Source organism: Gymnoscopelus microlampas (genome assembly GCF_963454915.1).
Source record: "Gymnoscopelus microlampas genome assembly, chromosome: 23".
NCBI lineage: Eukaryota > Metazoa > Chordata > Actinopteri > Myctophiformes > Myctophidae > Gymnoscopelus > Gymnoscopelus microlampas.
In genome coordinates, this window is record NC_139960.1 from 13,509,917 (window position 1) to 13,535,737 (window position 25,821).

The 25,821-nt window shown below is 41.2% G+C and overlaps 1 protein-coding gene across 1 annotated transcript in view; it reads left to right on the plus strand.

Moving 5' to 3' along the window:
* Window positions 1–25,821, plus strand: part of cped1 (cadherin-like and PC-esterase domain containing 1) — a gene marked incomplete at both ends in the record, with an annotated part of 97,111 nt that overhangs the window by 64,523 nt on the left and 6,767 nt on the right. Inside the window, 3 exons of the mRNA XM_084050191.1 lie at window positions 13,109–13,226; window positions 14,650–14,786; window positions 23,380–23,600. Coding sequence (XP_083906317.1) covers window positions 13,109–13,226; window positions 14,650–14,786; window positions 23,380–23,600 — 476 coding nt within the window. The remainder of the gene's footprint in view (window positions 1–13,108; window positions 13,227–14,649; window positions 14,787–23,379; window positions 23,601–25,821) is intronic.

The window sequence follows — 25,821 nt, forward strand, 5'->3', positions numbered from 1 at the left end:
AATGTTTGAAAATAGCAGATCTACAAGCTCACAACGCGTCGCATCGCGACGCGTTGTGAGCTTGTAGATCGGCTATTTTCAAATAGCGTAGGTATAATAGGGCGTACGCCATAGGGCTAAAGTGGTTAATGTATGTTTTATAATGTAATAATTTATATCTGCATAGTAACTAGTAACTAAAGTTTTCAAATCATTGTAGTGGAGTAAAAACACAAAATTTGCCTCTGAGATGTAGTGGACTAGAAGTAAAAGTACTGAAAATTGGAAATACTCCAGTAAAGTAAAAAATACCTCAAAATTGTACTTAAGTACAATACTTGAGTAAATGTACTGTACTTAGTTACTTTACACCCCTGGTCTATCGTAGCCTGCTGTCGAGCTCAACCCCTTCAACACGTCAGCTATTACACTATCCCTCAAGCAAAAAGAAAACAGAAAACACAGCATTGTTGCCCTGCCTCTGAGGTCTCGAGCAAATCTCTCTGGATCGGTACATATTTTGCGCGTGTGCTCGTCCAGAACCTCAGGTTGGCTCGGCTTTCATCGCTGACCCCAAATAACTGCTGACTCCTGGCCCGAGCTCTGGGCTATCTGTAGTTCATGCATATGTAAGATTCTATTCCAATCTTTCTACAGAGCCCTTATTGACTTAAATGTGGTTTGGTTCATAGTGGGTGCTACATTAGTCTGACGTTAAGGTAAAAGTACTGTACCTCAAAATTGTACTTAATTACAGTACTTGAGTAAATGTACTTAGTTACTTTACACCACTGTTGCACATGCAGTCTGCACCAGCGGTTAGTACCGTAAGTCATGTTGACCCTGTTGTAATCCCATGGTACTGCAGAGCCTAATGTTTGTCTGTCTTCATGTGTGTGGAGAGAGACAGCCTCTCTCCAGACTCTGGGCCATAGGGGTCGATCTGTTGTTATTGACAAACTCTTTACTCTGAGTATATTTTTCACTGTCACAATGGGACTTTTTTTTATCTCCAAAAGACACCCTTTATCTTGCTTGGGGGAGTGAAGTATGTTAATTTGACAAGTTGACAGGCATAAACTGTGAGTTCACCACACAGCTTAAGTGTGTTCATTGCTCACAAGTATCTGCCGTATATTGTTTTGTGTTTGATTGGAGTGGGTGAAGGCTGCGTTGGCCTGTGGCCCAGACGCAAGAGAGGGACTTTCCCTTATTGCCGCTTAAAGTCTCTCTCTCTTTCACTGTGTCATCGCTGTCGGGGTGGAAACGTTAGTCCAAAACTGCTACTTTTCAGGAAAAAAGAGCCCGTTCCAAGATCCAACGTATTAGATGTATTTTCATTGGTTCAATATTTATAAAAGAAAAAAAGGGTGGAGGGTACAATATAGGTACAATATTTAAAAGGTACAATATTTGTCTCTGAGATGTAGTGGCGTAAAAGTAAAAGTGCAGAAAATTGGAAATACTCCAGTAAAGTAAAAGTACCTCAAAATTGTACTTAATTACAGTACTTGAGTAAATGTACTTAGTTACTTTACACCACTGGTGACACTCTTGCATGACGAAGCAGGGCATTCATTTATGACAACATAAAAACACCAACGGTATGTTTTTTTCATGCACTAGACCGTTGTTCCTTTAACTCTTTATCTCTTGCTAATTTATGTTGTATGTTATTTTTTTTTAAACAAACCATATGTTATGAATAATATGGCTCGTTAAGATGCCATGTACAAAACTAATGTACAGTAGGACGGGCCTGTGTCAAACTAATTATATTCTGAGTTAGGTGTGACTACACACCTGTTGTGCATGCACACACACACACGCAAAATCTGCCATCCCCACTTCAGAAAGAGCCTCTGTCCCAGACAGCTTGTTTTATATGTTCATTTTTACTCCGTATTTCCATGTGCCGGTCCATGTTTGATTACAACTAACACAGTGCAGGACAGTGCACGCAGGTCCCAACGGGATTTTAAACAGGTGCAGGATAAATAAACTGAGTACAACACAAAAGACAGGGCACCAGAACACCGTTCTCCATGCTTGAGTGAAATTGTACTTAAGTACAACATTTTGACCAGAACGGTCTTTGTCAGGTCATTGAAACAACGCACAAATGTCCCTTTGGGAGCATCGAGAACAGTGTGCGGATATCCCATCTTTTTATTATATGGTTGCAACTAAGGCATGCAGCATAATCAATGTTGCTTGGAAATAAAAGTGATTTTCTTTTAATCTAAGGCCCGGTTTACACTGGCAGCCAAATCTAGCCTGAATCAGATCTGTGCCATATCCAGATTGGAATCCGATTTGTTTTATGTTGTCTGAACAGAGACAGGTCACATGGAATCTGAATTTTACAAATCCGACCTGAGCCACATTCAGAGGTGGTTTCAAATCTGATTCCTAAAGATGCGTCGCACTAACCCGATCTAGTTAATGCCAAATCAATGCCATTAACACGCAACAACACAACAAACTTCGTATGGAATTTTGCCTTTCAATAGGGACTTCGGAGATAAAGGGAAACCGCAGAGCGGTCCCGAAAAGTCAAGTTTTTGTCCCACATGAAGTGAACAGAGCACATAATACATATATAACCCCGGGTATGGACTGGATATAATACAAAATAGTAAACCCACTCACTCTGACCCACTGGGAACAGGCTTGCAGGGTTTGTATAGTTTTTGTGACCTGTTTGGTTTCCAGAAACATGACGGTGTGAGCATTTTAGGGTGAATAAAATCAGTGTCCGAGTCTATAAATGTGGTTACCCCCCCCCCCACATACACACACACACACACAATACAAAGATTGACAGATAATGTTGGCAATACGTTTCTTTTTTCTCTCTACCGTCTGCGAGAGAGAGAATGTACGTCTCTTTGTCAAAAGCGTTTGCTGAGGGGCTTATCCATAAGCGCGGCCGTATGACATGGTATTACAAGCCGTACCATTTAATTTAATCCTATTTGGGACAGATTAGATGAAAGGTCCCTTTAGGTAGTAATTGTTGCTGTGATAACAAAGGGTTTGTGGCGGTGACCTGGATTATAAGGATTAAGTTGAAACATGACTGAAATGTGCATTAGCACGGTATAGCTATTGGCACCAAAGTGTTTGAACTTCACATCAGAGAAATCCATTGTTGGGTCTCCTTTTGCTTTTTCTACTTGCTTTATCTACTTTCTTTTGTCTCCCTGAGCAGCATGTCAGTAACTCAATGTTATATGTTCACTCATCATCCAACACTTTGTTTGATTCTATAGGATTTACAGGTGGTATGTGAAGTATTGTCTCGAGCGTTTTGCCGGAAATCCACATCCACTGCTTCCAAATCCACAATCCAAAAGCCAGTGGTGGAAAGTAACTAAGTACATTTACTCAAGTACTGTACTTACAATAGGTGACCAGTTTCGCTTTCAAGACCTTTGCATCATGCATGTCACACAAACAGAATGCGATGTGTTTTGTTGATATGACACGTTTTTTCATATAGAGTCCTCTCCACAAATCCACCATTTAACTTCCACAATCCACGTTATCAAAACCGTTGGTGTTGTGTGCCGCATTCTGTTTGTGTGACATGCACGATGCAAAGGTTTTGAAAGTGAAACTGGTCAAAGTCACTGGCCACCTACTGTAAGTCATTTTTGGGGGTATTTTTTTCTTTAATGGAGTATTTCCAATTTTCTGTACTTTTACTTCTACTCCACTACGTCTCAGAGGCAAATATTGTACTTTTACTCCACTACAATTATTTGAAAACTTTAATTACTAATTACTTTGCAGATTTTGATTATTATTGATTTTGATTTTGATTATACAAAACATACAGTAACCACTTCAGCCCTATATACATTTCGGCCATTTGAAAATAGCAGATCTACAAGCTCACAATGCGTCGCGATGCAACGCATTGTGAGCTTGTAGATCTGCTACTTTCAAACGATTTTAATACATTTTATACATTTGAAAACTTGAACTTCTGCATAACTAGGTACTTTAAGTACATTTTGACACCTATACTTTTGTACTTTTACTCAAGTGAATTTTGAATTCCGTACTTTTACTTTTGACAGACTATATCCATATTGCAGTATTGATACTTTTACTTGAGTGAAACATATGAGTACTTTTTCCACCACTGTCCAAAAGCTATCTAATTACTTATACCTACTGGGCAGAATTTCATTGCTATGCTGATGTGACTGATATGAACATACTGTAGTGTTGACTCAAATTTCCAGCGGTATGTGCTGTATTTTCAGTCTACATACTGTAGATTATCTCTCCCTAGAATGTGTGTATTTCACTGGGCTGTTACGGCACAAACCACAGGCCAGGAAGGTACAGTATCCAACAACTTGTTGGAGTCACTATCCTCTCTAGATTGAGATCTATCATAACATAGGCCTATTGTAACAGAGAGTGTGTGCGTGCGTGCGTGTGCATGTGCATGTGCGTTTGTGTTTTGCAGTGGTGGAAAAAGTACTCAAATGTTTTACTGAAGAAAAAGTATCAATACTTCAATGTAGAAATACTCTGTTACAATTAAAAGGCCGGAATTCAAAGTGTACTTGAGTAAAAGTACAAAAGTATTGGCATCAACATGTAGTTAAAGTACCAAAACTAAAAGTACTCATCATGCAGAATTTCCTTTTTCAAGTTTTCAAATGTATAAAAATCCTTTGAAAATAGCAGATCTACAAGCTCACAATGCGTCATGATGCGACGCATTGTGAGCTTGTAGATCTGCTATTTCCAAATAGTCGAAATGTATATAGGGCTGAAGTGGTTAATGTATGTTTTTGTGATAATAATCAGAATCTACAAAGTAACTAGTAACTAAAGTTTTCAAATAAATGTAGTGGAGTAAAAGTACAATATTTGCCTCTGAGATGTAGTGGAGTAGAAGTAAAAGTATTGGACATTGGAGTTATTCCAGTAAAGTGCAAATCCTCAAAAGTGTACTTAAGTAAATGTACTTAGTTACTTTCCACCACTGTGTGTGTTTACTGCGTGCGTGCGTGCGTGCGTGCGTGCGTGCGTGCGTGCGTGCGTGCGTGCGTGCGTGCGTGCGTGTGTGACTGTGTGAGCGTGCCTGACTGTGTGAGCGTGTGTGAGCGCACGATTTGAGTGCACGTCTGTATGTGTTGTTCCTACTACTTTATCCTTGAATCACAATGTGAGGCCTCCACTCGTTGCTAGCTGTTTGCCAAACTTGCTCGGTTATCACTGGGCCTCTGGTCAAGATAAATTAAATACCTGTGATTACATTTATACAGGAAAGACCTTTTTAATCTCCTTACTTGTCAGCAGCTCAGAATCCCCCAATTTTCCCCCCTCTTTGTCTTTCTTGCCTTTTGTTTTCAGCCATTACATTTTGAGAGATTTAGTCAAATGTTTTACCGAGGTGGACCCAGGTACATGAGTTCTGCTATCTAACCCATTAAGACCGGGACACTTTGGCTATATGCTATTTTAAAAAAATAGCAGATATACAAGCTCATAGCGCGGCACCGAGTGCCGCGCTATGAGCTTGTAGATCTGCTATTTTTGAAAAATCGTGAAAATGTGTGCAAATCTTTGAATGTATATATATTTTTTAAAGTGAACATTTGTAACTCAAATCTTTGCTTCTGGGGATTCTGTAATATCAGTGGTTCTCAAGAATGTCAAGGAGTCAGGACCACCCAAAATAATATGTATTTGGCCGGGGACCCCCATCTCAAAATATGTTGTTCCAGGGACCCCCCAGAAGCAAAGATTTGAGTTAAACATTTTCACTTTAGAAAATATATATATTCAAAGATTTGTACACATTTTCACGAGTTTTTAAAAAACAGCAGATCTACAAAAATAGCAGATGAGCTTGTATATCTGCTATTTTTGAATAGCCAAAGTATAAAATAATGGTTAAAGTGGTTGGTTACACAGATGCGTTCCCGGTTTTAATGCGTTAATTAGGATTTTGTTCCTTCAAAGTTAGCTTTTGATCTTTAGATCAGGAGGTATTTGTCCATTTTCCAAAATAAATGAGATATCTAGCAGGCTGCCCACTAAGAAAGCTACTGGGCACAGGGACTGACGGCTATGATCTAATGGAGCCCATAGCTGGATTAGAGAGCTTGTGCATGAATGGGGATTAGTTTAATATGAGGCTAGGTTAGCATTGCTCTTTGATCAAGGCAGATTACTTTCGTGTTACTGTTGTACTCTGGGCCTGGCAGCTAACTGCTTATACAACACAACACAGTAGCCTACAATACCAGGCCTAACACACACACACACACACACACACACACACACACACACACACACACACACACACACACACACACACACACACACACACACACACACACACACACACACACTCTGTCACACACTCTCTCTCACACGCACACGCACACGCACACGCACACGCACACGCACACGCACACACGCACACACACACCAAATCAAACATCCCCGGCTAAAACAAAGATGACCACTGCAGCCGCCCAAGGATTTTTCAGATGAAAGGCAATGTCGCCTATCCTATCCACTGATCAATTTATCTTGAATAACTCCTAGATGTGAACCCCGTAACGCCGGCTCTGAGACAAAGCCCGACTCAATGTCAGCTTAAATCCGGACAACCTAACAAAACAAAGCATGACATGTATGGAGTTGAACTCGCATTCTTGAGCATTGTTCCCATGTCACCGGCATGTCACCACATTGGCTTGTTTATACCCACAGTACTTGACTAAACCTCAAGCAAAGAATCTGCTAAACCGCCACAGTTTCTTACATATCCCATTCAATCCGGGAACGCGTCTTTGGGCTATTCAAAAATAGCAGATCTACAAGTTCATAGCGCAGCACCGAGTGCCGCACTATGAGCTTGTAGATTTGCTATTTTTGAAAAATCGTGAAAATTTGTGCAAATCTTTGAATATCATATATATACATCTTTAACTCAAATCTTGGCTTCTGGGGGGTCCCTGGAACTCAATATATTTTGAGATAGGGGGGGTCTGTGGCCAAATATACATATCCTTTTGGGGGTCCTTGACATGAAAAAAGTTATACTATAAAATATTATAGCAATGTAAGTTTAAATACAATAAAAAAACTGTTAGGATTTAGAAGACATTTGTGGAATCCCCAGAAGCAAAGATTTGATTTACAAATGTTTGCTTTAAAAAATATAAATATTGAAAGATTTGCACAAACTTTTCACATTTTCTTAAAGACTTTGCACAAGCTTTGTAGATCTGCTATTTTTGAATAACCCAAATTATAAAATAATGGCTATAGCTAAAAATCTAAAATGACACAGTATGCGTTCTCGGATTGAATGGGATATACACAGCATCAGGACTCAATCTCAACCAAAAAAGGAAAAAAAGAGAAAAGAAAGAAATCTGCATTTAGCCACACTTTGATACAATCTGTTTTCTATTGAGGCTTCTCTCCACTATTCCCTACGTGGCAACGAACCAACGTTTTCATCCAGCTGCTAACAAAATGAAGTTACTGCTTTATGTGAAAAATGGTTATTTATGGCTGGAAAACCAGAGCTTGTGTGTGCATCATGTATGTGTGTGCACTGACTCAAGGGTGCTTGGCAAAACTCGGGTCAGACAGTTGGTTGAAAAATTGGTCAAAAATGAGGGTGAGAAGAGAGAGAGAGAGTGTGTGTGTGGTTGTGACTCATTGAAGTGGGGACTGCACTGTGCTCATGCTTCAGCCAGTGTTGATTTTGACAGCAAATTTGTATTTAGTTTTAGTCATAGTCTTTTGAATAAAATTCCATTTCGTTTTAGTCATATTTTAGTCATCTGAAATGTTTTAGTTTTTGTCTAGTTTTAGTCGACTAAATATCATGAGATTTTAGTCGACTAAATCTACAGTTGATTTAGTTTAGTTTTAGTTTTAGTCATCTTAGCTTCGTTTTTAATTAGTTTTTATTTAGTTTTCGTCAGTGAAAAAATGTAGTCGACAAACATTGTTCGTCATAGTTTTAGTCGACGAAATCAACACAGCTTCAGGCTTTGGTTTGCAACGAGCCTCTCTATTAGATTAATAATATAGAAGAAATTAAGAGTTTGAACGAGAATGTCATAATTGGTGGTAGTTTTTTATTATTGACGTAACAGTTTTTGGTATTTTACCTATGTACTGTAGACATGCTTAAATACGAATACAAGAACGCTCGCCCTAAAGCGCCCCCGGGTCAAATCCGGTGACGTCGGAACGGTCGCCACCAGGTATTTCTAAACGTAACCTATGCCTAACCCTAATCTTATTCCTAATCTTAACCTCAATAAAACTATGCCTAAACCTGCCCTTATTCCTAAACGTAACCTCAGTAAAACTATGCCTAAACCTACCCTTATTCCTAAACGTAACCTCAGTAAAACTATGCCTAAACCTACCCTTATTCCTAAACGTAACCTCAGTAAAACTATGCCTAAACCTACCCTTATTCCTAAACGTAACCTCAGTAAAACTATGCCTAAACCTACCCTTATTCCTAAACTTAACCTATGCCTAAACCTAACCATATTTCTAAACGTAATCTCAGTAAACTATACCTAAACCTAACCTTATTCCTAAACGTTACCTCAGTAAAACTATGCCTAAACCTAGCCTTATTCCTAACCTTATCCTCAGTAAAACAAATACAAGAATACAAGAACCGCTGGGGGCGAGCAGCCCGTGAAAAAAATGGGGCGAGTGTGTTTTGGGGTCGAGCCTTCCGGTTACAAATACATGCGTAGATAAAAACTCTTCTCACTAATCATTAAAGTTCTATCGTACTGTATATCAGTGTACTGGATGAGTGTTACATACATGTGTGTATGCATGTATTTGCTGTAAGTATATTTACATTATATAGGGTGACAGTAAGTTGTACAGGTATATACAGGACTTGTGGCTCGTGCTGCACATGCTAATTTATGTAAACACTTTTATTCCTGTGGCTTTCATGAGCCTGACAAAGCACTAATGCATTGCTCATGCCGTCTTGAATAAAAGATCCTTGTTTGCACTAAATAATCATTTGGTGCCCGGGTGTGCGGTTACTGCCACAAAAATGTGTGGCCTATTTTATCTTGAATGACTTTCTTGTAGTTGCCAGCACCTCTTGTCCCACGGTATTGTAAATACTGTGCGCTAAGCTTTCGTTTTATGGAGCATGTGTAATTCTCCACATATAACCTTTATTTAACCAGGAAGTCACATATGAGATTTAAAACCCCTTTTACAAGTGAGGCCTAGCCAAGACAGGGCCAAAGCAGTATAAAACAGCAAAAAAAAAAACATGTTTTAGGCTATTCACTTTTGATGACTGAGAGAATTATTACACTTGTGAAGTAGGAATTACCTTTGCTGTAAATCCTTCAGGGAGATTTAAGGGAGTGAGCAGCAGAACACGAATGCAAGACACCACTGGTAATACATTTAAATGTCATTTGAGTATATTCACTAACCAGTGGTGTAAAATAACTAAGTACATTTACTCAAGTACTGTACTTAAGTACAACTCTGAGGTATTTTTTACTTTACTGGAGTATTTCAAATTTTCAGTACATCTCAGAGGCAAATATTGTACTTTTACTCCACTACAATTATTTGAAAACTTTAGTTACTAGCTAGTAGCTACTTTGCGGACAACGCGATGCGACGCGTTCTGAGCTTGTAGATTGTCTATTTTCAAAATTTTAGGACTTTTACTTTTGATACTTAAAGTATATTTTGATGCAAATACTTTTGCACTGTTACTCAAGTAACATTTTGAATACAGGCTTTTTACTTGTTACAGAGTATTTTTATATTGTGGTATTGTTACTTCTACTTAAGTAAAATATGTGAGTACTTCTTCCACCGCTGTTACTAACCTAAGTGTTGTTTACCAACTTAAAGTTGAAAAATGTGTGAAATAAAATCCAAAAGCTAATTCCTTGTGTATTGTAATAAAAATTGCAGATGTAGAAAAAGTATGCATTATTTATGTAAGTATAATGTGGGAATAAATTAAACTGACATTTCCATGTCGTGGTGTGAAATAATCTGAAAATGTGTGCAGAGTAGACATTTGAATATACATATATATTTTTAAAGGGAATATTTATAACTCAAACCTTTGCTTCTGGGAGGATTCTACAAATCTCTTCTAATTCCTAACAGTTTAAAAAAAAAACGTATGTAATCAGTGGTCCTCAAACTGTTCCGTGTCAAGGACCCGCAAAATGATATTTATTTGGCCGCGGACCCCCATCTCAAAAGATCTTGTTCCAGGGAGGGACCACCAGAAGCAAAGATTTGAGTTTAAATGTTCGCTTTAAAACGCTATAGGCATACCACCAATGACAAATTATAATTACTGCAAAACACAAGGCCAATAAATGCATTGATTTACAATATTTTATAGTACACCGACGCGTGTGTAGTTACATCAATATGTCTTAAATAAATAAATGTAAAATGTGCTTAATGTATTTGAACATGAACAGCTAAAATTGCCTGAACTGTTGACTTGGTTGATGAGTGTATTTCTGTTGTTTATTGCTTTAAACGTCTTTACTATTAACTCATTCAATCCGGGAACGCATCATGTGTCACTTTAGATTTCTTTGGGCTATTCAAAAATAGCAGATCTACAAGCGCGGATCTGTATTGAATTGAATTTGAACTGAAAAAATGATCTGTACATAAATATATCCTTTCCAATTGACCCCCTGCATGGGGTCTGCTGCGCCCATAACAAAAAAAAACTGTTCTAAATTAAGTCTGGATTTCATCCAGACTTAATTCCGTCTCCAACTACTAGCTCCCAGCGCAGATTCATTCAACTTCCCGTCCGACTCTCCTTCTAACCTGCTGTTCCTATTTCTTCTCACTTAGACTCGCTTCGCTCCTCTAGTTGACTTCCTCTCACGCGGCCCCCCCTTGGACGCGTTGTACTTCTTTCATCCTCTCTCGCGCCGCTTTTAGTTTTTTTAATCAAAGGACTTTGTGGCCATCGCTCCGTCCATCTAGGAGGGCTAGCTTGGCGTAGCGCGCCGCGAGGTGAGAGCTCAAAGGTCAAAGAAAACCCGCGTACAGATGAAGGACCACAGCGGGGCGGTTTCTGTGTCTCAGAGGGCTCCGTGGGAGCCGCTGCGTCTGGCCCCCACGACAACAGAGGGGCCGCCAGTAGCCCTGCCGCCCTCCCACACTCTCTCACACACACACACACACACACACACACACACACACACACACACACACACACACACCCTATCAATACATACACAGCTCGCACGTCCACGCTAAACACACACACTCCACACTCCCTCTCTCTCTCCTTTGAGGGGCTTCGCGCGGCCGCGCCACATTCTGCATGCCCACGGCGCATCTCTCAACAAAGTGGCACAAGATAACTTAACAGGGATTTTCTTGTTCGTACGTGTGCATAGTGTACACGCACAAACACCCCGCCGGGCCCGCGGGGTGCTCTGAGGAAGCCGCCGAAGGGGGAGGGGGGGGTGGGAGGAGGTCGGCCTAGACTGACACCCATTTATAATTAGAGAATTTGAAACCCAAAAGTGTCTCTCTCTGTCTCTCGCTCTGTCTGTGCAGAGAATGAAAGTCCTTTTGTTGTTTTTTGTTTGTGTGTGTGTGTGTGTGTGTGTGTGTGTGTGTGTGTGTGTGTGTGTGTGTGTGTGTGTGTGTGTGTGTGTGTGTGTGTGTGTGTGTGTGTGTGTGTGTGTGTGTGTGTGTGTGTGTGTGTGTGTGTGTGTGTGTGTGTGTGTGTGTGTGTGTGTGCGTGCGTGCGTGCGTGCGTGCGTGCGTGCGTGCGTGCGTGCGTGTGTGCGTTGAAACCTTTCACCTGTAATGATACGGGCCAAAATAAGGACGCCAGGGTTAAAGTGGTTTAAAAGACAGAAACACAAACGTACATATCATATTTATCACACCTAATATAATACTGCAGCTGTCAACACAGAAATCTTTCTCCTCCTTTCTCCCGACTGATCTGAATGTGTTACATTACCTTTGTGAAACCCTCCCTCCTGCCGCACGTGCGCGCGCACGCGCACGCACACGCACATGCACACGCACACTATACACGCACACGCGCGCACACACACACACACACACACACACACACACACACACACACACACACACACACACACACACACACACACACACACACACACACACACACACACACACACACACACACACACACACACACACAAGCTTCACTGACTTTCCCTCACCCAGACAACAACAGTTTAACACGGCGGCGGGCTTTGTTGAATGCTTTGGGACGTGTGCCATCATTAACCCCTTGAACCCCATGCAGCATCCCTTGGGGGAACATGCGCCCAAAAATAGCAGATCTACAACCTCGCAACGTGTCACAAACACAGCACTTGTAGATCGACTATACTTTCAGTGTAAGAGCAGGCCAAGTACAGAGCCCCGGCCCCCGGGTCAAGCATAGAGTTTTTGTTTTTTTTACATGGTTTGCTCAGCCACCATTGTCACCCACACTGTGTTGACACTCATTAGTCAGGATTGGGTGACCCCCCCCTCCCCCAGCTAGAGTGGTGTAAAGAGAGAGTGCCAACAACTGCATTCACTCAAATGAAGAGAAGAAAAAAAACGCTTTCACAGCAATTTCTGGATCATGGAGCTTCTGTTCAGTTCCTGGAAGTTAGCAGTAAACACTAGCAGTGCAGTCAGTGGAGTTGCAGCAGAACAGACTGTTTGTGGTTCACTTTGAACGCATTCAATCCGGGAACTCATTTTAGATTTTTAGCCATTATTTTATACTTTGGGCTATTCAAAAATAGCAGATATACAGCTCATGATCAACTAAATTATTTTCACTTTTTTTAAGGCCTTTTGCAATAGGAGGGCAACAGCCATAGGCTATGGCTATTTGGGGGTCCTTGGCATGGGACCCCCAATTTAGAGATCAGCGCCCGCTCTTCATTGGAATGCAATTCTGATGACATGCAAATGCATCTTAACATGTGAACATTTTTATCTTTTAGTGATCAACTTACATTTAAAGTACCTTTTAATGATAATGACATTACTCATTGCTCTGTTTATCTCCATTGCACAGGACTGTGGGTTGATCGTGCAGCCAGGAAAGCCCTGTGGCCTGCAGCCTCTTCCGGGGTCCAAGACATCAGGCGAGTCCCAGGCTCCCCTTCGGCCTTGCACATCTGGGGACGTGCCAGGTTGGTTTCGTCTATAATCCAAAACACTGTGACACTGTTGTGTGTGTGTGTGTGTGTGTGTGTGTGTGTGTGTGTGTGTGTGTGTGTGTGTGTGTGTGTGTGTGTGTGTGTGTGTGTGTGTGTGTGTGTGTGTGTGTGTGTGTGCAAGCAAGCGCAGTGGTGTAAAGTAACCAGGTACATTTACTCAGGTACTTAAGTACCCTTTTGATGTTTTTCCTTTACTGGAGTATTTCCCATTTTCAACACTTTTACTTCTACTCCACTACATCTCAGAGACAAATATTTTACTCTTACTCTTTCAATTATTTGAAAACTTTAGTTACTAGTTACTTTGCAGGTATAAATTATGATATCATAAAACACACATTAGCCACTTAAGCCCTATAGGCTATTTGAAAATAGCCGATCTACAAGCTCACAACGCGTCGCAATTGCAACGCGTTGTGAGCTTGTAGATCTGCTGTTTTCAAACCTGTTAGTACTTTTACTTTTGGTACTTTAAGTATATTTTGATGCCCATACTTTTGTACTTTTACTCAAGTAACATTTTGAACACAGAGGTACTTTTTATATTGTGGTATTGCTACTTTTACTTAAGTAAAATATCTGTGTACTTCTTCCACCACTGCGTGCGTGCGTGCATGTGTGCATGCGTGCTTGCGTTCATGCATGCATGCGTGCATGCGTGCCTGCGTGCGTGTGTGCGTACGTGCGTTGTTCTCTGGGTACAAAGCCCTGCAGCATGATGGCTTCATCTATGGTATTCTAGGCCTTTTGGAGGATTTAAGCAGCTGCTTCACTCTGGCCTTTGATTTAAATGCAACAGGTGAGTTAGTTGTCAAGCTGTGCTGTAAAATTTCAATATCCTTCTCTGCGGGGAAGAGGAGAACATGTCAGTCCAGAAAGCTCTGTGCTTAAAGAATTAGAATTATCATACTTCTTGGCAAGAGTTACTCGGTGCGTGGTGTTTCGTTTGCTACGCTCCCCCATAATTATCTGCTTGCCTGTCAGGCCGTCTATCAGCACAAAATATGTCTAACAGCAGTGAGTACATGTACTCAAGTACTGTACAGTACTTAAGTACAATTTTGAGGTATTGGCACCTTGTGTATTTCCAATTTCCAATACTTTTACTTCTACTCCATTACATCTCAGAGGCAAATAGTGTACTTTTACTCCACTTCAAGTACTTGAAAACTTTAGTTAGTGACTTACTAGTCACTTTGCAGATATACATTATTATTTTATAAAACATATACATACTGTACCACTTTAGCCCTATTTTATACCTAGGCTATTTGAAAATAGCAGAGCCTACCTTTAAGTAAAATATCAGAGTACTTCTTCCACCACATGTCTAACGGTCTGTTTCACCTTTCCCCCGTCTCTCCCTCTCTTTTCTCTCATGCCCTTCACTCACAAGGCCGCTGGGTCGTCCCGTGCCTCAGCTGTGCCGATAACCGTACCTGCGACTGGCGAGAGATAAGCTGGCAACCCGAGGGCTGCTACCACCCTCTGTTGGACAACATCCAGCTGCAGGAGTGCATGACAGACAAAAAGGTGAGCGGGGCAAAGGTTCATATTGTTAAGCACAGTAACAGTACAATGACGTGAACCCCCAATGTGTACTGCTCCATTCACTTCCTGGTTAACGTATTTGGGAAATCGCCTGTATCTCGCCTCCTGTGTTTTACTATGTATTTTTGGCGAGACATGCTATTTTCAACGGCCTATAGCAAGGGAACGTTATATTGCGGGGGGTCGCAATGACTTTCTTGTGGAAGCACAGGAATGATCCCGCGACTCCCCGAGAAGGAATCAATGGATGTGACGTCATCCCAAAAAAACGTCTCGTCCGTCCGCTCCACTGATGGGATTTGGAGAAAAACTGCTTCTTTTTTTTGTGTGGTGAAAACCAGCCATTTTCAACGCACGATCACTCTAAAATGGCGGATCGCAGTAATTTATTTTTTCCAGTGGATAGAAGGGACTCTCCACCACCCCACGGACACTTTTTGGTTACATGTGCGTGCGCGTTGTGGCTTCTGCGGCGTGCCATAGATCGTCAAACAGGTAAAAAAAACGCTGGCAGCAGCTAAAAAAAAGTGGATGCATAGCACCTGGCGGTGAATGTGTTTAGCAATTTCACCATAGGGGTGCAGCAGCCAGATGCTACGGGTATTTTGGGGTCCTTTGCATGCTTTAGGACACACGGTTGTGTGTTATGTGAGATATTGTTGCAGAAATACCATCAGTTTGGGTGCAACCGGATGGTAACTGTCTGGATAGTGCGTCAACAAGATACAATAATTGTAATGTCGCTGGTTTGGTTCCAACTGGAGCTGTGTTTGCAAGTCCTTCTCCATCTTTGTCCTCAGTGTCCTGTTTCTCTAACCATCCCACTCTTGTACTTGGAGCTTCTTCTGGCAGCAGGATGGGGGAGGGAAGGCCAGACTAGTTAACTAAAATCATTGGTTCTCAAAGTGGGTTCCAGGGACCCCCAGGGGTTCCAGGGGGTCCCCAGCTAAATGTGTTCATGTAACATCACAATCATTTGAACCACTTTAACCTTTTAGACTTTGGCTATTAAAAACTAGCAGATATACAAGCTCATAGCCCGGCACTCGGTGCCGCACTATGAGCTTGCCGATCTGCTATTTTTGAAAAATCTGAAAATGTGTGCAAATCTTTGAATATACATATTTTACAGGGAACATTTCGTCACCTTGCTAAACTAATGGCATATGTCTTTTTTTTTTTTTTTCAGGAAAAATGAAAAACTGATCCAAAACAAAACTATGATATTTCTTAATCATTTCACACAAAATGTTTATAAAAAATTATGACTATTAAAATTAAAATAACACTGTCTGTCAGTTATGTAACATAAGAGATTTAAATAGGTTTAAATAGGATTAAATCTGACCCAAAAAAAAGTTTTAAAAATTGCCTAAATCAGTAAATAATTTGGCCCAAGTCACAAAAACAAGTGACTTAGCCAAAAAAAATGCCTATTTTGGCCTAAGTCACACTAGGGAGTTAGGCCATTATACTAAAAGGGGAGTGAACCGCATGATCCTTTTCAATTAGGAGATGGGCGATTTTACCAGAGGTGGCCAGTGTCATGAGGAGCTGACTAAAATATCATTTTCCTCAAAAAATGACTTAGGCCATTAGCTAAGGTGACGATTTGTAACTCAATTCTTTGCTTCTGGGGGGTCCCTGGAACAAAATATTTTGAGATGGGGGTCCGCGGCCAAATACATATCATTCCTTGACATGGAAAAAGTTTGAGAATGCAGAAGGTGCTGCAAGGGTTTCATAAATATTTTTTACAGATAATCGGAGGTAAGAGGCGTAAAGGCCACACGCACGCACGCACATAAGTGCACGCGCAATACTTTTGTGGTCTGAATATGTGAGAAAAGAAAATCCCTCACGACAACTGTGTAAAAAAAAAACACATTTCCCCAAACTCACATGTCTACACGTCAACATTAAAGTATTGCATATGGATGTGTCTCATATGTGGCTCAGAGTTTGGTGCTTAGAGCCAACACCTATCAAAGTTTCCTGGAGCAACAGGCTAGCCAATGTCATTTGGCATAGGCTAGATCCATGATTTGGCACTCACAGTGACAAAGAAGAGGAAAGCCTATACACGAAAAGCAAGCTTTGTATAGAAACAGACATTACCATCTCATTACTGACCTAATACTTGGGAGTCTGTAACCTGAAGAAAAGCCAAAAATAGCTATCTACAAGCTCACAACGCCTTGCAATACGACGCTTTGTGAGCTTGGAGATCAGCTACTCTCAGCGAGGTACACCGTCATACAACCGGGGGGAAATGAAGTCTGTTGTCCATCTTCCATTCAACTCGGTTGGCCCATAAATCTTTGCTCCATTGTCTTCTGTTTGACGTTCTGCCTGGAGCTTCAAATACATATTTTTGCTCTTCAACTCTCTCAACACCTGTCGACTTTGCTTTGAAGGCCTTAAATCAACTCTAAATCAACTGTTAGAAGAAGAAGAAAAAACGGAATCCAGTCTGTAATAATAATAAGAGGCCATTGTGAACTACTGTTAGAGACAAGTAGGATGGGAACGTTGTCATCTATCAACACAGACACACACACAAGACAACTGTAAAACAATTTCCGTCTGATTTTACGTTTACGCCATGGCTCTGCAGGAGTCCGACTGTCAGGGCTATCTCTCATGCACATACGCAGTGGTGCAAAATGTATTTAAACTAAAGTACCAAAAGTATTCAGTTGTGCATTTCACAAGTTCAAAATGTGTAAAAAACTATTTTGAAAATAGCAGATCTACAAGCTCACAATGTGTCGCATCGCGACACATTGTGAGCTTGTAGATCTGCTATTTTCAAATGGCTGAAATATATGTAGGGCTGAAGTGAAGTGGTTTTCTGATAATCTAAATCTGCAAAGTAACTAGTAACTAAAGTTTTCAAATAATTGTAGTGGAGTAAAAGTACAATATTTGCCTCTGAGATGTAGTGGAGTAGAAGTAAAAAAGAAACGAGGCCTTGTTTTTTTGGATCTTGTTTATTCGATACACTTATTTGTTTTAGCTCTTGCTCATTTGATTTTCCTATTTGTCTCATCTGTTTAAGAAAGTAGGTAGCTGATATATTGTACTTTTACTTTAGCGCTAGGTATACTCTTAGTTGCTTGTTTTAGAAGAGAATGCATGTAAGACCTCTGGTGATTAGTAGTTTCCTTGCCTACCTATGTTGAATGCACTTATGGTAAGTTGCTTTGGATAAAAGCATCTGCTAAATGACTATAATGTAATGTAATGTAATGTAATGTAATGTAATGTAATGTAATGTAATATAATGTAAAGTAAAAGTATTGAAAATGGGAACTCCAGTAAATTAAAAAAATCCTCAAAAAGTGCACTTAAGTACAGTACTTGAGTAAATGTACTTAATTACTTTGCACCACTGATGCACACATACGTTCACACACCCCGCCGTGTGCACATGGAAAACATACCGTTTCCAGCGCTGCCGTGTAAAGCTGGCATCATTTGGGGTCCCCAGGCAGCACTTCATGAGTCATATCTGGCTACGGCTAGTTAGTACCTGATGTTAGCCTTACCCCTCGCTAAGAGAGTGACCTGGCTGTAAGCAGAGCTGACAGCTTTCTATTAGAAGTAACTGGAGAGGGAAGTCATCATTCATGGACCAACTCAACGCCCGCACCAGAGGGGAGTCTGCAGGGATGTTAGGGAGTTGCGCTAGGCTAGAAAAGTACCTTATGATGGGCACTGTTTGATTCAACCAGCTGATGTACAGCATTGGTTCTGAGGTCCGGGGACCCCCCAGGGCGTCTTTGAGCAGATTCCAGGGGGTCCCCAGCTAAATCATTGATAACCAAATGAACTCTTACGGGTCTCTAACTCCGGGATTGTGCAGATATGTACACATTTTTTTCATATCGATACACTCTCAGAATACAAATAACTTGGGATCCCAGAAAAGAAATAAAAATCTCATGAACTGAAATGTATTTTTTTAAATCTAGGGTTGCTATGCAGCCTTCATATCTAGAGTTTTGGGTTGCTATGCAGCCTTCATATCTAGAGTTTAAGGTTGCTATGTGACCTTCATATCTAGAGTTTTGGGTTGCTATGCAGCCTTCATATCTAGAGTTTTGGGTTGCGATAAATTCAGAGGTTACTTGTACTCATATTTGTTACTTAAAGGGACATTTCACTTAAAAAGAAATTGGGTCATTTTATCGTCTGAGTAGGCTTTTGTGAGCCCCCCAGACAGTTTTTAAGTTGCTTGATTCAGTATTTAGATATTTGATATTAATTTTATCAGACATACAAACCATTGTAACTTCAAATTCTTTTTAACATGTTAGATTTATCAAAAACACCCGTTAGGGTGATATGGAGGCCGCATAGCAACCCAAAACTCTAGATATGCCGCACAGCCAGCAGCCACTCAGAATGTACTGGGAACAAGTTACTGATCCAATATGTCTATGTTCCTGTGAAATTACACTAGCACAGATGCACACACGCACACACACACACACACACACACGCACACACACACACACACACACACACACACACGCACACGCACACGCACACGCACACGCACATGAACGATAAAGTACGTCTTTCTTTTAAAGATTTCCTCTTGGCTGCTTTAGTCTTTATTCTAAAGACAGGAAGTGTGAGAGCATAGTGAGAGGTGGTATCATGGCATACAGGCCAAGAGCTGGATCGCAGCCCTGGGTGATGTGACCAGCCCTGAGGCCACATGCCACGCACACACACACGCACGCACACACACACACACACACACCCCAAGGGTCCTCCAGGAATACTCGTTTGATGAGGAGTCTTGGCTCTTCTGTTTGTAGCTTTAAGGGAGACGTATGTTCATGGTCCTAAAGCTAACCCAGCCAATCCCAGTTCACAGGAAGCATGATACTAGTGTTCTCAGTGTTATAAAAAAAAACATAACTCCCATTTATCATTCAGAAAACTCTTCCTCTGTCCCTCCGCAGCTGTCAGTTTGCCACGATGAAACCCTGCAATTTACTGCTCTTTTAAAGCAGTACGAACAGGAAGTCTCAATTGGCTTCTAGTCTGCTGGTCATAACTCAGACAATAACCGTTTCATTGTGAGTTGAAAACATCGGTGCCAAACTGTATAACGTAATGCAAACTAACCGACATGGAGCATGAATTAAATATGAATACGGGGAGATCAGGAGGGATTCATGACAGCTTCGTTTGGCCATCAGGTAAAACACATTTGACAGTTTATACATGAGGGATAGCAGCAACTAACAACTAACAATAACCCGCTATCTTTCATCATGTCAGTCAATCAGGATCAAATAGTTAATTCATATATGCTCTAGTCTATCACTCATTGCAAAGTTTCACTTGGATGCATGTAAATGCAGCATATAAGACTATAAAAGTATTGAGATTACTGGGCAATTGGAAAGAAGAGGAAAATGAAAAAAACTAAATCATAAAAACAATGAAAATATATCCTATATAAAAAATTGCAGACGTCGGATGGACGTCGGATGTCACAAACGGAACATGCCCATATGTGCATATTTTCAGGCCGCAAAATCTCCATGCCAACAAATGTAACATGCCCATATATGGAGACTAGAGTGTATCCAACAATAACCGTTGAAATTGAAAGCGTAACTGGTACTTTAAACTGTAAATGTGTATTGTGAGGAAGAATTACATTTATAAGGAGGTTTACACAAATGTAAACTGTTTTCGTTTCATTAGAAGGACTTGGTGCCTGTCAAACGGCACGACTATAATCAAAAATATAGCTGCAAGCAGCAATTAGCGGTTTCGAGAATAATGGCAGACTGGCAGACTGTGACAAGAGTGGCAGACTGGCAGACTGGCAGACTTTGACAGAGTGGCAGACTGGCAGACTGGCAGACTGGCAGACTTTGACAGAGTGGCAGACTGGCAGACTGTGACAGAGTGGCAGACTGGCAGACTGTGACAGACTGTGGCAGACTGGCAGACAGACATACTGTGGCAGAGTGGCAGACTGGCAGACAGACAGACAGACAGTGACAGAGTGGCAGACTGTGACAGAGTGAGAGAGAGAGAGAGAGAGAGAGAGAGAGAGAGAGAGAGAGAGAGAGAGAGAGAGAGAGAGAGAGAGAGAGAGAGAGAGAGAGAGAGAGAGAGAGAGAGAGAGAGAGAGAGAGAGAGAGAGAGAGAGAGAGAGAGAGAGAGAGAGAGAGAGAGAGAGAGAGAGAGAGAGAGAGAGAGAGAGAGAGAGAGAGAGAGAGAGCAAAGTGCACATGTCTGAATTAACAGGGTCATGTTTTGCATAATGCAATTTAAATGTAAACTGTGACAAGTGGGATTTGAGCCGTGGACCTTTGGCACATGAGACTAACACTGTATTGATCAAGCTATTCAATCCACAGCCTTGGTCAGTGAGAAGGGAGAATCCAACAAAACAAAACAAAACAAAAGAGGGAATGAAGTACATCATACATTGAAAACAAGTACTCTCAATAAGCGTTTCATTTAACAATTGCATGTTTATGCATTGATACAGTCATGTTGTGTGTAATGCAATTGAGTTGAGGTCTGCATGAGGTGAGATTTGAACCGGCGACGCTCTGGTATCAAGGCAGATGATTAAGCCATTGGGCCAACAGACCCGAACTGATGAAAAGGGAGTTCACACACATGACACACTTTCACGCAAATTGCTCAGAAATACTGGATTTAAATGTTTTTCAAACTGCTCAAAATTGCAGACAATCTAAGGGCGGAGTTTACTGGTTAACAATTGCACATGCATTCATTGATACAGTCATGTTGTGTGCAATGCAATTATAATGAATTCTACATGACGTTGGATTCGCACCAGGAACCCTGTGTTTTCAAGGCAGATGATTAAGCCATTGGGCCAACAGACCTGTACTAGTGAAAAGGGAGTTTACACACATGACACACTTTCACGCAAATTGCTCAGAAATCCTTGGTTTAAATGTTTTTCAAACTGCTCAATATATTTCGGAATGGAAACTAGTGGAAAATAGTCGATCTACAAGCTCACAACGCGTTGCTATCTAAAAAGGTGTGAGATTGTAGATCGGCTATTTTCACAAGAAAGTATGTCATACATAAAAAACAACTACTCTCAAAAGCATTTCGTGTTATTGTCTAAACATTGCACATGTCTGAATTAACAGGGTCATGTTTTGTACAATGCAATTTAAATGTGAACTGTAATAAGTGGGATTCGAACCAGGGACCTTTGGCACATGAGACTCACACTCTACTGGTGGAGCTATCCAATACACAGCCTTAGACAGTGAAAAGGGAGAATCCAACAAAACAAAACAAAAGCGCGAATGAAGTACGTCATACATTGAAAATAACTACTTTCAAGTATTCATTTCTCGTCATCTTTAACAATTGCACATGTATTCATTGATATAGTCATGTTGTGTGCAATGCAATTATAATTAAGTCTACCTGAGGTGGGATTCGAACCGGCTACCCTATGGTTTCAAGGCAGATGATTAAGCGATCAAGCTATTGAACCAACACACCTGAACCTGTGAAAAAGGGCCTCAAACATGTATTTGACACACTTTCATGCAAATTGCTCAGAAATCCTGGATTTAAATGTTTTTCAAACTGCTCAAAATTGCAGACAATCTAAGGGCAGAGCTTACTGGTCAAAGTGATACATGTGTTCCTCATGAGTCAAGGCACATGTGTAAGCAGGTTTAACGGCTGTCGGCCAAACGAGGCATGACTTTTGCCTGTTTAAAGTTTGCATTTTCAAAAAATTGCTATAGCGCCCCCCTTTGACCAATTGGAGTAAGATTGGTTTCAGTGATACTTGGAAGGACCCTCTACAATATTGCAAAGTGTCAAACAAATGTGAGTCTGCATGTATGTGTTAGGGGCAGATGAATAATTAAAAAAAAGCTGCAATTTTCATTGGCTTATAAAAGCTTAACGTTTTCACTTATGGAAAATCCGCTAAGTTACGTCTGTCGGCATTGGTCCAAAGTTCATGTGTATACAGTTTCGTACAGATTGCTCATAAATCCCAGGAGGAGTAGGCTTTTTACTGCTTTTTACTGCTTTTCATAGAATTCGAAATGGTGGGAGATCTAAAGGTCAGAGGTCAAAAGTCAAACAGTGAAAGTTGTTAGGCATGAGGAGACGCATGTGTGTATCGAAGTTTCATGGCTGTAGGTCGAACAGGGCATGAGCTGTACCTGTTCAAAGTTGGCATGTTCAATTGAGTGCTACAGCGCCACCCTTTGGCCAATGGTTGTGAGTTTCGGGTTTTCGCCGTTTGGCATAGCCCTCTACCATATTGCCGAATTTCATAAGAAGTGACCAGGCGGTTAGGCCAGAACTGGCAAAAACGGCGGAAGAATAATAATAATAATAGTGAAAGTGTAGAGATGTAATAGGGTTCGAAGCCTTACAGGCTCTCGAAACCTAACAAGACAAATTCTTCCTTGGTTTGACCACAATGAAGTGCTGTGAAATTGCACGAAAATCAGTTTCAGGCCTGGGTTGTGTGTGTGTGTGTCTCTCAAACCCGCGTCTGTCTGCTCCTCCTCAGGTGCTGTTCATCGGAGACTCCACCAACCGCGGCATGATGTACTTCCTGATGGAGCGGGTGAACTCCAGCCTGGAGGAGTGGGGCAAGGCTCACAACATGCTGGTCTACAGCAACCTGAACCGGGGCCTCACGCACGTGGGCTACTCCTACTACCCTCAGTTCTGGCTGGAGAAGAGCCTCAGGCCCACCTTCCAGCAGGCCCTGGAACAGCTTCTGCACAGGTGAGATAGAAGGATGCCGGGGTGTTAATTATTTACACTCCGAGACTGTAGGAAGCATGGGCTCTCCCCAGGCAGGCAGAGGGAGAGTAGCGCCCAGGATTACATGCTTAGCAGTGGCGTAACGGAGGGGTAGCAAGCGATGCGGTGCGGGGGGGCCACCAGCAGGTGGGGCCCCGCCTGCGCTGATACAAATATTTTTACAGCAAAAAAAAGAAAAAAGTTGATTTATATTGGTCAAATAGAACCCAATTAGACCAGAATTAGACCCGAATTAGACCCGTTCTTTTTTTCCGTGCACGCGCGCAGGTTGCAGCGCGCGTGCATGTGTGTGGGCCTCACGTGAAACTCCCGCAGGGAGGCCCCGCGATTCTGCGTTACGCCACTGATGCTTAGGTAATTGGCACTTGGTGAAAAAATGGGTTACAAAATCGTGGGATCAAATTTGTATTAACAAAAAAAACTCAGAGAGTGTGTTAAATACCGTAATATCAGACTGCAAATGTAACCAAACGGACCCACAAATGTAATGGTTAAATACATTTGCACTCTCTCTGAGATACAAATGGATTAAACACTGAATGTTTTTACTGCGTAAGGGTGAAGAATTTAAATAGAATAGAAAGCGTTATTGTCTACATAATGTGGAAATGTGCCTTTCATTTCAATTGTAGAATTAAAAACAGACACTAGATACACAAGGACCACCACAAGCCACAAGGACAATATGACAGATGTCTCAGTACATATTCCAGTTCATTGCAAAAACAGTGCAATTGCTGGTGGAGATTTTGTAAAACATTGGTCATAAGAATTTATTAGGGTAAATGACCTACATGTATGATTCTCTCCCGTCACTCTGTGAACAAAGGGATTTTGACACATACAATGGGTGCCAGGCACTAAACACCCTGCTCAACTTTAAACAGAACAAATACAGAGTCAGTGTTTTTTCTAGGTACTGTAGCAAGGCAAAGGCGGGTCAGACCCTTTTTGTTCTTAGCTTGAAAGTACATTTGAATATTTCTGACAAAGCTATTGTCAATTAAACAAAGAAATTTAGTCCATTTAGTCGTTAGTCGTTATGCCAATTTCCCCCTCACATGTGTAGTCCCTGTTGCTGCTAACCCCTAGTTGGTAATGTGGGAGGGTATAGATGAGCATGTCACATGTGTCTCCTCCAATACACACCAGTCGCTATCCAACCTAGTTCTTCTCCCCGCTGAACATTGTGTCCCCAACCAACCTGTAAGAGTCGCTAGTTCAGCCACAAAGATCAGCCTTCCCTGCCGGCTTCCCTCCCACGAACACGGCCGATTATGTTTGCTGGAGCACCCGGCACTGACAGGCTCAAGTCCTGCTAATGAAACGAAGGAGACATCAGTTCATTTGGGCTTGGAAACACCCCTGGAGCATCGGAAAACGTCGTATTTCCACTTACCGATGCTTGTGAGCATGTGTGCATCGCACAGCTTCATGAAACAATGTGATTAACAACCTTGATACAAGTCTGTGATTGGCAGGTTTTGCCGATTGGACAGCTTTGTTGGTGCTGTAATCTTTAGCATTTCTTTAGCATTTCAAAATCCGATTTTCCTTTTCTAAACATATAGCATATAACATATAAATCTGACTACTGTGTCTCGACAGTAATTATTCAAGGACAAATTCCCCACCTCTCCTTTCCTGGAAGTTTCATGTCATTCTGAACAGCCGTTTTCCCTTAAAGTTTCTAACAAGCGGAAAAATAAACAAACCGTTTGAAAGCAGAACGGCATAATGACATTCAAACTCCTGCTCATCTTTTAAGGTTTCTATCAAACACCGCCGATATCTGCGTGCCCAAGTGTCTGTGTTTCACACAGTAGCCTACTGAAAAAAGTACTCAAGTGTTTTACTTAAGTAAAAGTATCAATACTGCAATGCAGAAGTACTCTGTTACAAGTAAAAGTCCGGAATTAAAAATGTGCTTGAGTAAAAGTACAAAAGTATTGGTATCAAAATGTGCTTAAAGTACCAAAAGTAAAAGTACTAAAATGTTTGAAAATAGCAGATCTACATGCTCACAACGCGCCGCGATGCATCGCGTTGTGAGCTTGTAGATCGGCTATTTTCAAATAGCCTATGTATAAAATAAAGTGGTTAATATATGCATTATAATATAATGATTTATATCTGCAAAGTAACTAGTAACTAAAGTTTTCAAAATATTGTAGTGCAGTAA